The sequence below is a fragment of the Cetorhinus maximus genome, chromosome 14, assembly GCF_964194155.1.
Source record: "Cetorhinus maximus chromosome 14, sCetMax3.hap1.1, whole genome shotgun sequence".
NCBI classification, from domain to species: domain Eukaryota; kingdom Metazoa; phylum Chordata; class Chondrichthyes; order Lamniformes; family Cetorhinidae; genus Cetorhinus; species Cetorhinus maximus.
This window is the reverse complement of record NC_135892.1, coordinates 20,549,816-20,566,528: the sequence shown is the minus strand read 5'-3', so window position 1 is coordinate 20,566,528 and position 16,713 is coordinate 20,549,816. Positions and strand designations below refer to the sequence as shown.

Below are 16,713 nucleotides of genomic sequence, written 5' to 3'. Positions count from 1 at the left end.
TGAAAAACAGAAAGGCAGGGTATTATTTAAATGGTGATATATTGGGAAATATGTGCATACAAAGGGATCTGGGTGTCCTTGTACACCAATCAATGAAAGTAAACAGGCAGGTGCAGCAAGCAATTAGGAAGGCAAATGGTATGTTGGCCTTCATTGCAAGAGGATTTGAGTTCAGAAGTAGGGATGTCTTACTGCAGGTGTACAAGGCCTTGGTGAGACCACACCTGGAATATTGCGTGCAGTTTTGGTCTCCCCACCCAAGAAAGGATAAACTTGCCATAGAGGGAGTGCAGCAAAGGTTCAGAAGTCTGATACCAAGGATGGCAGGACTGTTGTATAACTTGGTTCGACTGGGCCCGTATTACTAGGGTTTAGAAGAGTGAGAGGGGAGATCTGATTGAAACGTATAAAATTCTAACAGGGCTAGACGGACTAGATGCAGGGAGCATTTTTCCCTGGTTGGGGAGTCTAGAACCAGGGGCCAGAGTCTTAGGATACAGGGCAGGCCATTTAGGACTGAGATGAGAAAAAGTTTCTTCACTCAGAGGGTGGTCAACCTGTGGAATTCTCTCCCCCAGAAGGCTGTGGAGGCCAGGTCACTGAGTATATTCAGAAAGAAATTGATAATTTTTTGGATATTGGGGCATTAAGGGGTATGGAGAGAAATTGAGAATATGGCATTGAGATAGAGGATCAGCCATGATCATAAATAATGATGGAGCAAGCTTGAAGGGCCGGATGGCCTATCCTGCTCCTAGTGTCTATGTTTCTATTAATAATGTAAGCCATCTCCTGCAAAATTGCATTTTTTTTTTTAAAGTGAACCGGTGTTCTGTCTCTAAGAGATTCAAACTTTGTTATTAGCTGAAAGAATGACCCAGGATTTCACCTTTTAACTTTTACTAATAAATGACTAAAAACACTAGTGACTAAACACTATTTTCTATTTGTAAGCAACATATGCTTAAACTACAGAAAGGTATACAAGGGGAATGTTCCTATCATACATCAAACTCCCCACAGAATTACAGTCCTTACAGTTACTCCCAACTGCCAATGGGATTCCATATCGGTAATTCAGGGTAGTAGCTTTGAGCAACCGTCTCCGAGCGCTTTCCTTAGTTTCCGGAGATTATCTTAAATTCACCATTGGCATTAAACCTGTCCCAATAATTCTTCTTCCCCTTTACCATGCCAGAACAAATTTTCCAGAATCTGTAGAAGGCTGCAGAATTCGTCTCTTCGACTATGGATTCTCTCCCCCACATCCAGCTGTGATAGCTCACAAAGTCAAGCAGTATTTTCTCTCTATTGACCACATAGAACCTCTGCTGTCTGTGATATTCACCAACTTGCAGGGAAGCTTGTAACCTGATCTCAAAAATGGCTTCCTCTTCCTCCTTACCCATGGCAATGTGAAACATATTAGCATTTCTACCTCAATACGAGGCTCACTGGCTTTGACCTCAATTCCCTTTCATCTTAGAAGTAAATGGGTGATTTACAGTACAACTGTTCACAACCCAATGCCAACACGAACATTCTGGGACTTTTGAGAGTCTCAGGGTTTACTCATGGTATACTCAGACTGCAGCCATTGACTCCAAATGTGCACCTTCTCAGCAAAAGAATCCAAATCTTCCATCAATCTCCAGCAATCAAATCACATACACTTACAGGCCCACTCCAGAACAGATTGCATGACCCCTTCACTTACCCTATATTTAAAGGTACATTTTCAAAACGTGACTGTAATAAACCTCAATTGTAACACTAGACATCTGTACATTGGTAATCCAAGCTAAGAAGTTCCACATTAACTTTAAGAATAGATAACTATAACGCACCAATATAATGCTAATCTAGGTGTTTCCACTTATGGGGAAGACAAAAACTCTATACCTTAAATGCAAGATAAATCTAATAGGGAATTCAGGAGAAAGATCTTATTCAAAGAATGGGAAGAATGTGGAACTTAATACTACATGGGGAAGTTGAATTTTTTTAAAAATTTGTTCATGGGATGTAGGCATTGCCAATGCCAGCATTTATTACCCTTAGACAATTGCCCTCAAAGGTGGCAATTGAGCTGCTTTCTTTACCTGGTGCAGTCCGTGCGGTGCAGGTGCCACCACAGTGCTGTTAGGTTGGGAATTATGACCCAGTGATGATTAGGATTGGTGATATTTCCAAAACAGAATGTGAGTGTTGGTGGGGAACTTGCAGAACATGGAGCTCCCATGCACCTGCTGCCCTTGCCATTCTAGGCAGTACAGATTATGATTTTGGAAGGTGTTGCCAAATCAGCCTTGGCAAGTTATTTCAGTGCATCTTGCAGATGGTATACGCTGCTGTCACTACGTGGTATTGATGTAAGGAATGAATATTTAAGGTGGTGGAGAGGATGCCAATTAAGGAGGGCCGTCTTGGATGCCATCAAGCTCGAGAGTCGCCAGAGCAAGCAAGAGGAGACCAATCCATCACACTCCTGACTTGTGCCTTCTAGATAATGGAAAGACTTTGGGGAGTGAGGTGGCAAGTTATTTGTGGCAGAATACAGAGCCTCTCACATACTGTTGCAGTCACAGTATGTGGGGCTCTTCCAATCAGGTTTCTGGTCATTGGTCACCCAGGATTTCAGTGACTGTTATCCCATTGAATGTCATGGAAAGGTGCTTAGAACTGCTTGTTGGAGATGGTCATGACCTGGCACTTGTGCTTATCAGGTAACATTCCTGACACACACAATGGAGGAAGGAATGGAAGGATATGCCAATAGGATAAGATAAAGAGAAATGGGAAAGAGGCTTGAATGGAGCATAAACAACAGGATAAATCAGTTATGCCAAATCCCCATTTCTGTTCTGGCAACAATGTAATATGGAACATGTAACCAGCTGTCCCACTCACCATTACTTTATTTAGAGCAGAGTGCTGTTTGCAAATTCTTGCAGACAATTTTATTTGTTAAAAACTGCAGTAAACTGCTCTAGACCAGTGTTCAGCATCCATTAACCTCATCTCCCCATTTGTGAAGTGGCTAGAAACATTTTACCATGTTAAAAGCTAGCAAATAATACAATTCCAAGTGATTTGAGTGGGTGTTAAGTAGGGCAACTCATTTGGTACGGAAACCATTGGCTTTAAAAAAATCCATCACCACACAAAAGGAGAAAAGTCACAATACAACTGCAGATACTAAACACAAGCTGACCAGTCTCCCTTCCACAACCTCCTTCTGTTCAACATTCCTTAAGATTCTTTCACTATACACCAGTTCCATGCTCTACGATCAAAGCTACCCACCCCATCTCCTCAAATAATTACACTCGATCAAATAACTCACTCCAAGAATAAAATCTTTAAATCAAATTTGAGTGATAAACACAAAACAATATAAAATATCTGTACCAAAAATAAATGCTTACATAAACTTAGAGCAGCACACAGCCACAAACTTAAAATAAATATGTCACTAGAGCAAATTTGGCCTCAACATTCGCGTTGGGCCACATTATCCCTTGATCACTTAAAAACTTCTCAGCTTTCCAGATACATCTTCAATAGCTATAAACTAAGTGGTGTCAGGTTTAGTGGGACCAGAATAAAAGCCATTTCTAGAACGTACAATGATATCTAGTTTGTATAGAAAACAGGAACTTGCATTCCCACAACCTAAGGGTGTCTCAATGCTTCACAGCTAATAAAGCACTCTCTAATGTAGGAAAATTCAATTTTAGATTTTATTCCAGAGTACAGCAAATTCTCAAGCCCCAGCTGAAAAGGTTTCATCTTGAACCTGACAAGCTGCAATCTAGCTCAACCCCTAGCACGCCGGTTCACCTGCATTAGTATCCACAGGCTAAAGCCTCAACTCTTAAGCTCATCAATTCACACTCTGCATACAGATTTAACAAGATTGCTGATCCAATGTTCTTCAGCACATATCAAAAATTCTACTCTGTCCACTCTGGAGTCAGCCGTACAATTATAACAGCAGCAAGTCAGATTGGCAAGGCATTTTTAGGCATATCATGGAATTCTGCTGGCTCTTAAGTTCCATCATTTCACCACAGAATTTTGATTCAAAAACCTTAAAAATCATACCAGTTCCCCAAACTACTCCCAAGTTAAAAGTTTCAAACCATATTTAAATAGAAGTCTGTGGTCACTTCAGGTAAGGAGCACTTAATGTGGTCAAAGAGCACTCATTTCCTTGGCCATAATTTTTTCTCCATGCTAGCCATGGCCACAGCATTGCTCACAGCAAGTCAGATACTACATTATTGCAAGGACATCTATATCACTCATGTTTAGGAACAGAATTAGGTCGCTGTGATTAAGTACGATTATTCTGCCAGAGATGTTTTATTGAGGTCAGTCCGTCACTTCCAGTTATAATATCAATTATACATTAGTCACACGTATTGAAACAGTAATAAATCACGTTAGTTTATTATTTAGACTTGTTACAACAGCTTAAACATTTAACTTTGTTCTTTTCATAAGTAGAGGTATAAAAATATCACTCAAAACAGGACAAAAAAACTTTCCACAAATGCCTTTGCCTACCTAATATCAAATAAGGGTACTTTTTTTTTTTGCAGTGAAAACCAAGGACGATAAAACTGAAAAGAATCAATTTGCACTTTTAACCATTTTACCAAATATCTTCAACATGTCTAAGATCAGAATTTTTATTCAGAACCTCCTAACTAGCTTGCCATTATTTCTGATTGAGTTTTCTCAAACAGAAGAATGTAGCCGCTCCAATATCTAGAATACATTCCAAAATACAAAATCAAACCATGCCAAAGTATCAGTTTTACTTACATGCTACATTTGATAATCAAATACACATCATTTCCTATCAAAATTACCTCAAAAACAAAGCTTAAACAGGGATTTTGTGTCATTTAAAAAAATATAATTATTAGCGGCTTAAGGATATTTGTGATTTTTACTTCTCCACTGACAAACAACGAGGAGAAAGGAAGCAGGGCTTATACACCAAGCTCTGCCACAATGGGAGAATGACCAATCTTGCTGTAAATCAAATACATTTCTGTGGACTGTAGGTAGATGTGGGTGTTGAGAGCTGTAGTCTGGGACTGTGTCCAGCTTCCTCAGCTGAAAGTGATGGCTGCATTATGTCCCCATGAATTGTAGACGCTCATTCCTCAGAAGGCACAAGCTTAAAGAAAGTCATCAAGTCATTCAGTATTTTCATTGGCTTCTCAGCTTTCTATTGATAATTTCTCAACTCAATGTGAAGTGGTTTACCTATATCTCTAGCAGTGTCCCTTACGTGTGATTTGCATACTCCATACCTATTCAGTTGTTTTCTTTTACTTAATATGGATATATTAAAAAATAAATCCATCAGCTTTTCCCATTATAAATTCTTGGTTCCATCTTTATAATGGTAATTTGTCAGCCTGTAATTAAACACTCCATTTGGTGCTGGGATGCAGTAGCGCCTCCACTAGCCAAAGGGTGTAATTAAAACATAGCAAATTGATTTGGACAGCTCCCATTACAAATTTGGACACTGGAACTCAGAACAGGATAAAAATAAGGACAGATGCACAACTTCAAAATTGGAACACAAGTATGTTTGCGCAAATTAGTCTTATTATCCTCTTCCCTCCAATATAAAAATAAGCGCACACTAATATACACATACACAAATCAGGTCCAGGCATATAGACAGCTGTAGCCCTGAAATGTGATGGTTAAAACATGCTTATTTAACAGCTTTCCCATGGCATTGCTCACAATGTCAGAGTGCGTTGTCTTGTGCCCATAGACCATGCAGTACAAGTATCAGGACACTCAATTACAGAGGAAGTTCAGGAATGTTAGCATTCTTTTGGGGTTTGACATGTTCAAGGAACTTATAAATCACTATTAAATGTTTGTTTAGTTATATACCCAACTTATCTAAACTAACCCAGCATACACAGCAAGATATTTAATTTGAAATGCATAGCAGCACTGTGGGGGTGGAAGGGGTGGTGGAGAGAGAGCACACAGGGTGGCTTCAAAGTCTGAATCAAAGAGGTACACAGGTGCGAGATACGCGGAGACAATTATGAAATGATGGACTGGATTGTAGCAGTGGCAGACAATAAATTTTGGAAGTGTGGAAGCATTGGGATGAGGGTGTTTGGGCATGGTGACACTGGGAAGAAGCAATCTCTAAAGGTTGCACACTGGTAAGGAGCCACTGCTGTGCAGATGCACAAAGAGTGATGTTTCAGAAGTGAGAGAATTCTGAGAAAAAGGTGTTGGGTTAGAGTACCAAACACGATAAGGGGTTTAGGATCAGCTGGCCTTTAAATCGCTGAAGGCGACAATCAGATTGGGATACAGGGGTGGGTGCACTGGGGCCCCAAGGTCATTAGTGGATCATGGGATCTAACAAGGGAGAAAGAGTACTAGGGAGAGGCGATGAGGAATTGAGAAAGTGGTTGGAGTCCATTTGCCAAATAAAGGGAGCTGGAGTTTGGGACTTTTTCCAGTTGAAGGGTGGGAAGAGACTTGGATTCTGACAGCATGACAGGTGGAAGGGTTCAAGGGACCTGAGACCATCTATTTTCATGTAACCATCTTGAGATCAATGAGATCACCTCTCATTCTTCTAAACTCTAGAGCATGCACCCATTCTACTCTCTATCTCTTCATAGGAGGGAATTAATCTAGTGAACCTTCTTCCCCACCTCATTTTAAGGTGTTTTAAAATCTACTTTTGTAGAGCTAACCTGGGGATCAGCGCTCAGCTCCTAAAAAAAGCTGAATGCATTTGTGCTGTATTTTCCTAGTCAAACTATTTACATTTCTGTAACACCTATTAGACACTAGTTACGTTTCTACAGCACTTGTTACATAGTAAAAACTCCCCAAGGCATTGCACAGGAACATTAGTCAAAACATGACCATGCAACAAATAAGGAGATGGTACACACCACTGGTGGAGGGAGTGAGATGATAGATGGGATGCCAATCAAGCAGACTGCTTTGCCATGGTGTCGAGCTTCTGAAGCATGTTGGAGCTTCACTCATCTAGGCAAGTAGAGAGTATTCCATCACACTCCTGACTTTTGCCTTATAGATGGTGAAAGGCTTTGGGGTGTCAAGAGGTGCGAGTTATTTGCCTCTGACCTGCTCTTGTACCACAGTATTTATATGGCTGGTCCAGCTATGTTTCCAATCAATGGTGACCCGCAGGGCATTGCTGGTGGGGCTTTCAGCGATGGCAGTGCCATTGAATGTCATGGGGAGATGACTAGATTCTCTCTTGCTGGGGATTGTCACTGTCTGGCATTTGTGGCATGAATGTTACTTGCCACTAACCTGCCCAAACCCGAAATGTTGTCCAGGTCTAAGTGGGCACAGACTGCTTCAGAGAAGATTATACTCAAACTGTTAGGTTATAGATAGAGTACTGCAAACACTTCTGATCACTGCATTGCAGGAAGGATACAATCATATTCAAGGGAGAGAACAGAGATTTACAAGGATGCTGCCAGGATCAGGGAATTTCAGCTATGAGGAAAGACTGGATAGGTTAAGGTTGTTTTCTTTTGAAAAAAAGGAGGCTGAGGGTATATTTAATTGAGATGTATAAAACTTAGTGGCCTAGATATAGTGGACAGGAGTAACACATTTCCCCTTGGGTAAAAAAATTCCTTCCCGAAGGCGGTAGGGGTCTGAAACTCTGTCTGAAATGGTGGCATTTAAAAATACTTGAATATGCTCTTGAAATGCTGTGACATACAAGGCTACAAACCAAGGGCTGGAAAATGGGATTTGGCTGGATAGGTCAGTTTTTGACCAGTAAGGTCACAATGAGCCAAATGGCCTCCTCCTGACCACAAATTTTGATGGTTCATTGTGTTCTATAGATCATTTCCTGCTCTTATCTAAGATTATCTACTTCCTCCTCTAGTACTATCCAACACTCACTGCTTTGTGCACCTTATTCCTTTTTTCAACTTATATATGCTGGTACCCACACCCTGCCAATTTAATTTAAACCATACTAGCAAACATCAGTTTATAGGTTCAATTTCCACACCAGGGACTTGAACACAAAATCCAAGCTGATAATACGGCATAACACTGAGGGAAATACTTGCATTAGAGATGCAGTCCATTGGATGAGATGTTAAACTGAGGCCGATATGTCCTCAGTGGGTTCAAAAGGTCTCATTGCAACATTTAAGACCATGGGAATTCTTCCTAGTGTCCTAGATAACACTTATCCATAAACAAATACCACTAAAATAAATTATCTGGTCATTATCACATTGGTGTTTGTGGCAAATTTGCGCACACACTAGTTGCCGCAATTCTTGTGTTCCTCCATTAGTTGTAAAGCATTTCAGAGCTTCCTGATGGCTCAGAAGGGAACTTTATAAATGCCTTAATTTTTATTTCACAGCAAGTTTGAGCATACTATAGGCTGTGCTGACCCTCCATTAGCCTTTCTGCTCCCTCCCCCCAGCCCCCAATTGCTTTACTTACCCTCCCCCTGACTCATGGGGAGAACCAATGATTAGGGACTCAAGTCTATAACTACGGAAAAGGTTACATGTCCTTCTAATGGTAGCATTGTTTAAAAAGCAAAAATGGGGTTCTATCACCTCTTCACCAATATTAGCATTGTGGGTCTGTCTTATAGGGATTCAGAACTATATACCAGTGCTAAATAGCCTGAATTTCAGGCCCCCAGCAATTTCCTCCTCTGTCTTTACCCAATCCCACCATTCTGAGCTTTCCCCTCATTCAGATGTCACTCACTTCCCCTCTGTGGATTGGCCACTTCAGCAACATGCTATCCAGGAGACCACCTTCTTTCCTTATAATTTTGACTGTCTGCAAATGTTTCCAAAGCAAGTCCACCCAGAAAACACCGATTGGTGTGTTATTTCTCAAAACACTCAGCTTTCAGAAAATGCAGTATCACAATGTGTATAAATCCAGATTGTTCAGCCATCCCAATTATTAATTTTCTTGACCCCAGCTTGATGGACAAACTCACTCGCCAATTTCTTCTGTCTGAAGACTATTCTTCAAAAGTAATTCACTGGTTTTGAAGCACTCAGAACATCCAGAAGGCATGAAGGATGCTGGATGAATCTCGGCCTGGTATTTCTCCCTCAGGTACTCAACCAACTTCGACAAGGAGATGACGACTGACCAGTCAAAGTTACTGGTTAGTGATGTCCAGTGCACCAGTGAAACTTTCTACTCTTCAAGGATTAAGATCTAACACCCACCTGAACAAAGAGCAACTCCTCAGTGGATAGCTGCCACCTCAAACGACACAGCACAGCGCTGAACTGGAATGTCAGCAAGATTATACACTCAAAAATCAAGGAGCCGTCAAAATATGCATTTTGAAATTAAACTTGCTCTTCCAAACTTGACATAATATTGCTCGGTTCTCCAGAATTTAAAGGTCCAATAACAGGTTAAAACATAAGTTCACAATTACATCTTCAACTGAAGAGGAAAAATTTGCAGGGCTCTATGGAAAAGGCAGGGGTGTGGCACCCAGAGCATTACCCCAGGCTACCCGTTACCATGACACACCATATATGGAAGAGTCATAGGCATAAGAACTAGGAGTAAGCCAAAAGGCCCTCCAGCCTGCTCCACCATTCAGTAATCATGGCTGATCTGAATCTGGCATCAACTCCACTTTCCTGCCTGTTCCTCATGACGCTCGAAAATCAAAACTCTGCCCATCCCAGCGTTGCACATATGCAAAGGCAGCCGAGGAGCATGGACCCAGTCCCCCATCGCAGCAGCAACCACTGGCTGAAAACTGTTATGGGGCCGTTGGCCGCTGGACAGTCACAGCTTGGCCACTGTCCGCACTGCAGTGACCAGCAGGGTTGCTTTGCCCAGCCCGCACTGCTCGGCGCTGGCCACCAGGGCTAGCAGAGCCAGCGAGGGCCCCGCCCGCTGTCAAGGGGGCCCCCAGCCGGCCCGCCCATCCATCCTCCCGAGACCCGCAGCCTCACCCGCCCTTGGGGACCGCAGTAATCCCGCAGGAGCCGGTTAGTGGCCTGGCCTGGCTGTGCTAGCTGGGACTGGGGCTGGGGCAGGGGAGGGGGTGCTGGGTACTCGCTCGCCGGAGACTAGCTGCCCCGTCTCTCTCTCTCTCTCTCACGCCCGCCCCTCGCCTCGCCGAGCACTCACTCCGCAGGTTGTTGACAAGCTCCGCTTGGCTGTCTCCTCCGCACTTCCAGGCCATCCTCTGACACAGCGCGCGCAGCAGGTACAAGGCCGCCGTCAGCAACACGCCTGCGCACACCGCTCTACCCACAATGCTTATCACCACCAGCGCCTCATTGCCCGCCTCCATGACGTCAGCCCAGAGGGGTGGGCACGCCCACTGCGCGCGGGAAGGAGGGGGGGAGCGGTGGTTGGTAGGGGAGCGATTAATTTTTTAAAATCACAGCAGCCCAAGACACCACCCACCCAACCAACCAGCTGTTCGCACGATCGGGTTACATAGGAGCGCTCTTTAGGTTCTCGAAATGCGTATGGCTCTGCCGCATGTATGAGATACGAAGTGCCAGTTGACGCGCATATCCCTCTTTAGTGATTAAGGCAGATTAAGCAGGGATCCGCTTTGGTACAGGCCGGCTACTGGACACCTCAGGCCCACGTGGTGGCACAATGAGGAGGGGCGCGTGCGGGGAGTGCACTGCGGCATCGCCTCTACAGCTAAACATAGCCTCAGTGCAGGGGACTCAGACCCATACAGGGAGGAATATGCATCTCAGCTCACCTTCCGCGGCATTGCTCTAGGCACATGGTATTAATATCAAAATAAATAAATAAAAACAAATAACTGCGGATGCTGGAAATCCAAAACAAAAACAAAAATACCTGCAAAAACTCAGCAGGTCTGGCAGCATCTGCAGAGAGGAGCACAATTAACGTTTCGAGTCCAAATGACCCTTTAACATAAATAAGTAAAAATAGAAAAGAGGTGAAATATAAATGGGTTTAAGGGGGGGGCGGGTGGTGGGACAGGTAGAGCTGGATAGAGGGCCAGTGATAGGTGGAGATAACCACCTTTTGGCTAGCATTGCACCAGGCAAATAGCATTAATATCAACTAACCGCCAGCAGCATTGCACCAGGCACATGGTATTAATATAAACTGACCCCCTACAGCATTGCACCAGGCACATGGTATTAATATCCACTGATCCCCTGCAGCATTGCACCGGGCACATGGTATTAATATCAACAGACCCCCTGCAGCATTGCACCAGGCAAATAGTATTAATATCAACTGAACTCCTGCAGCATTGCACCAGGCACATGGTATTAATATCAACTGACCTCCTGCAGCATTACACCAGGCACATGGTAATACCATCAATTGAGCCCCTGCAGCAATGCACCAGGCACATGGTATTAATATCAACTGACCTCCTGCAGCAATGCACCAGGCACTTGTTATTGATATCAACTGACCCCCTGCAGCATTACACCTGGCAAATTGTGTTAATATCAACTGACCCCTAACGGCATTCCACCAGGCACTTAGTATTAACATCAAATGACCTCCTGCAGCATTGCACCAGGCACCCGGTATTAATATCAACTGACCCCGTGCATCATTGAACCAGGCACATGATATTAATATCAACTGACCTACTGCATCATTGCACCAGGCACGTGGTATTAATATCAACTGACCTGCTGCAGCATTGCACAAGGTACATGGTATTAATATCAACTGACCTCCTGAAGAATTGCACCGGGAACATGGTATTAATATCAACTGACCTCCTGAAGCATTACACCAGGCAAATGGTATTGCTATCAACTGACCCCCTGCAGCGTTACACCAGGCACATGGTATTGCTATCAACTGGTCCCCTGCAGCATGGTACTAGGCACATGGTATTAATATCAATTGACTTCCTGCAGCATTACACCAGTCACATGGTATTACTATCAACTGACCCCCTGCAGTATTGCACCAGGCACATGGTGTTAATATCAACTGACCTCCTGCAGCATTACACCAGGCATATCGTATTAATATCAACTTACCTCCAGCAGCATTGCATCAGGCACATGGTATTAATATCAACTGACCTCCTGCAGCATTGAACCAGGCAAATAGTATTAATATAAACTGACCTCCTGCAGCATTACACCAGGCACATGTTATTAATATCAACTGACCTCCTGCAGCATTGCACCAGCCACATGGTAGTAATATCAACTGACCTCCTGCAGCATTGCACCAGGCACATGGTATTAATATCAACTGACCTCAACAGCATTGCACCAGGAACTTGTTATTAATATCAACTGAGCCCCTGCAGCATTACACCTGGCAAATTGTATTAATATCAACTGACCCCTAGCGGCATTCCACCAGGCACATAGTATTAATATCAAATGACCTCCTGCAGCATTGCACCAGGCACCTGGTACTAATATCAACTGACCCCCTGCAGCATTGCACGAGGCACATGACATTAATATCAACTGACCTCCTGCAGCATTGCACCAGGCACATGGTATTAATATCAAGTGACCTCCTGCAGAATTGCACCAGGCACATGGTATTAATATCAACTGACCTCACGAAGCATTACACCAGGCACATGGTATTACTATCAACGGACACCGTGCAGCATTACAACAGGCAAATGGTATTACTATCAACTGACACCCGGCAGCATTGTACTAGGCAGATGGTATTAATATCAACTGACCTCCTGCAGCATTACACCAGGCACATGGTATTACTATCAACTGACCCCCTGCAGTATTGAACCAGGCACATGGTATTAATATCAAATGACCGCCTGCAGCATTACTCCAGGCATATGGTATTGATATCAGCTGACCTCCTGCAGCATTGCACCAGGCACATGGTATTTGTAACCACTGAACTCCTGCAGCATTGCACCAGGCGCATGATATTAATATCAACTGAGCCCCTGCAGCATTACACCTGGCAAATTGTATTAATATCAACTGACCCCTAGCAGCATTCCACCAGGCACATAGTATTAATATCAAATGACCTCCTGCAGCATTGCACCAGGCACCTGGTACTAATATCAACTGACCCCCTGCAACATTGCACGAGGCACATGATATTAATATCAACTGACCCCCTGCATCATTGCACCGGGCACGTGGTATTAATATCAACTAACCTCCTGCAGCATTGCACCAGGCACATGGTATTAATATCAAGTGACCTCCTGCAGAATTGCACCAGGCACATGGTATTAATATCAACTGACCTCCTGAAGCATTACACCAGGCACATGGTATTACTATCAACTGACACCGTGCAGCATTACAACAGGCACATGGTATTACTATCAACTGACCCCCGGCAGCGTTGTACTAGGCAGATGGTATTAATATCAACTGACCTCCTGCAGCATTACACCAGGCACATGGTATTACTATCAACTGACCCCCTGCAGTATTGCACCAGGCACATGGTATTAATATCAAATGACCTCCTGCAGCATTACACCAGGCATATGGTATTAATATCAGCTGACCACCTGCAGCATTGCATCAGGCACAGGTATTAATATCAACTGACCCCCAGCGGCATTGCACCAGCAAAATGGTATTAATATCAACAGACCCCCTGCTGCATTGCACCAGGCAAATTATATTAATATCAACTGACCACCCGCGGCTTTGCACCAGGCAAATTGTATTAATATCAACTGACCTCCTGCAGCATTGCTTCAGGCACATGGTATTAATATCAACTGACCTCCTGCAGCATTGCGCCAGGCAAATGCTATTAATATCAACTAACACCACGTGGCATTGCACCAGGCAAATGGTATTAATGTCAATTGAACTCCTGAAGCATTGCATCAGGCACAGGTATTAATATCAAATGACCCCCAGCGGCATTGCAACAGGAAAATGGGATTAATATCAACTGACCCCCCCCGCGGCATTGCACCAGGCACATGTTATTAATATCAACTGACCGCCCGCTGCATTGCACCAGGCAAATTATATTAATATCAACTGACCCCTGGCGGCATTGCACCAGGCAAATGGTATTAATATCAACTGTCCACTCGCGGCATTGCACCAGGCAAATTGTATTTATATAAACAGACCCCCTGCAGCATTGCCTCAGGCACATGGTATTAATATCAACTGACCCCCCCCGCGGCATTGCACCAGGCACATGTTATTAATATCAACTGACTGCCCGCGGCATTGCACCAGGGACATGGTATTAACATCAACAGACCCCCTGCTGCATTGCACCAGGCAAATTATATTAATATCAACTGACCCCTAGCGGCATTGCACCAGGCAAATTGTTTTAATATCAACTGACCTCCTGTAGCATTGCACCAGGCACATGGTATTAATTTCAACTGACCCGCTGCGGCATTGCACAAGGCACCTGATATTAATATCAACTGACCCCCTGCATCATTGCACCAGGCGCATGGTATTAATATCAACTGACCTCCTACAGCATTGCACCAGGCAAATGGTATTAATATCAACTGACACCACGTGGATATTGCACCAGGCAAATTTTATTACTATCAACTGACACAACGTGGCATTTGACCAGGCAAATGGTATTAACGTCAACTGACCTCCTGAAGCATTGCACCAGTCAAATGGTATTAATATCAACTGACCCCGCTGCGGCATTGAATCAGGAACATGGTATTGATATCCACTGATCCCCTGCAGCATTGCACCAGGCACATGGTGTTAATATCAACTGACCCCATGCAGCATTTCACCAGGCCAATTGTATTAATATCAACTGACCCCTGGAGGTATTGAACAGGGCAAATAGTATTAATATCATTTGATCTCCTGCAGCATTGCACCAGGCACATGGTATTAATATCAAGAGACCCCCTGCAGCATTGCATCAGGCACATGGTAATAATATCAATTGACCTCCTGCAGCATTGCACCAGGCAAATAGTATTAATATAAACTGACCTCCTGCAGCATTACACCAGGCACATGTTATTAATATCAACTGACCTCCTGCAGCATTGCACCAGGCACATGGTATTAATATCAACTGACCTCCTGCAGCATTGAACCAGGCAAATAGTATTAATATAAACTGACCTCCTGCAGCATTACACCAGGCACATGTTATTAATATCAACTGACCTCCTGCAGCATTGCACCAGGCACATGGTAGTAATATCAACTGACCTCCTGCAGCATTGCACCAGGCACATGGTATTTGTAACCACTGAACTCCTGCAGCATTGCACCAGGCACATGGTATTAATATCAACTGACCTCAACAGCATTGCACCAGGAACTTGTTATTAATATCAACTGAGCCCCTGCAGCATTACACCTGGCAAATTGTATTAATATCAACTGACCCCTAGCGGCATTCCACCAGGCACATAGTATTAATATCAAATGACTTCCTGCAGCATTGCACCAGGCACCTGGTACTAATATCAACTGACCTCACGAAGCATTACACCAGGCACATGGTATTACTATCAACGGACACCGTGCAGCATTACAACAGGCAAATGGTATTACTATCAACTGACACCCGGCAGCATTGTACTAGGCAGATGGTATTAATATCAACTGACCTCCTGCAGCATTACACCAGGCACATGGTATTACTATCAACTGACCCCCTGCAGTATTGAACCAGGCACATGGTATTAATATCAAGTGACCTCCTGCAGCATTACTCCAGGCATATGGTATTGATATCAGCTGACCTCCTGCAGCATTGCACCAGGCACATGGTATTTGTAACCACTGAACTCCTGCAGCATTGCACCAGGCGCATGATATTAATATCAACTGAGCCCCTGCAGCATTACACCTGGCAAATTGTATTAATATCAACTGACCCCTAGCAGCATTCCACCAGGCACATAGTATTAATATCAAATGACCTCCTGCAGCATTGCACCAGGCACCTGGTACTAATATCAACTGACCCCCTGCAACATTGCACGAGGCACATGATATTAATATCAACTGACCCCCTGCATCATTGCACCGGGCACGTGGTATTAATATCAACTAACCTCCTGCAGCATTGCACCAGGCACATGGTATTAATATCAAGTGACCTCCTGCAGAATTGCACCAGGCACATGGTATTAATATCAACTGACCTCCTGAAGCATTACACCAGGCACATGGTATTACTATCAACTGACACCGTGCAGCATTACAACAGGCACATGGTATTACTATCAACTGACCCCCGGCAGCGTTGTACTAGGCAGATGGTATTAATATCAACTGACCTCCTGCAGCATTACACCAGGCACATGGTATTACTATCAACTGACCCCCTGCAGTATTGCACCAGGCACATGGTATTAATATCAAATGACCTCCTGCAGCATTACACCAGGCATATGGTATTAATATCAGCTGACCTCCTGCAGCATTGCATCAGGCACAGGTATTAATATCAACTGACCCCCAGCGGCATGGCACCAGGAAAATGGTATTAATATCAACAGACCCCCCGCGGCATTGCACCAGGCACATGTTATTAATATCAACTGACCGCCCGCTGCATTGCACCAGGCAAATTATATTAATATCAACTGACCCCTGGCGGCATTGCACCAGGCAAATGGTATTAATATCAACTGTCCACTCGCGGCATTGCACCAGGCAAATTGTATTT

At 43.8% G+C, this 16,713-nt stretch overlaps 1 protein-coding gene across 1 annotated transcript in view; it reads right to left on the bottom strand.

Moving 5' to 3' along the window:
- Positions 1-10,589, bottom strand: part of pcmt (protein-L-isoaspartate (D-aspartate) O-methyltransferase) — a 40,402-nt gene extending 29,813 nt beyond the window's left edge. The window contains exon 1 of the mRNA XM_078556635.1: positions 10,213-10,589. Within this exon, the coding sequence (XP_078412761.1) occupies positions 10,213-10,378 (166 nt within the window). The 5' untranslated portion in view covers positions 10,379-10,589. The remainder of the gene's footprint in view (positions 1-10,212) is intronic.
- Between the last annotated feature and the right edge of the window lie 6,124 nt (positions 10,590-16,713).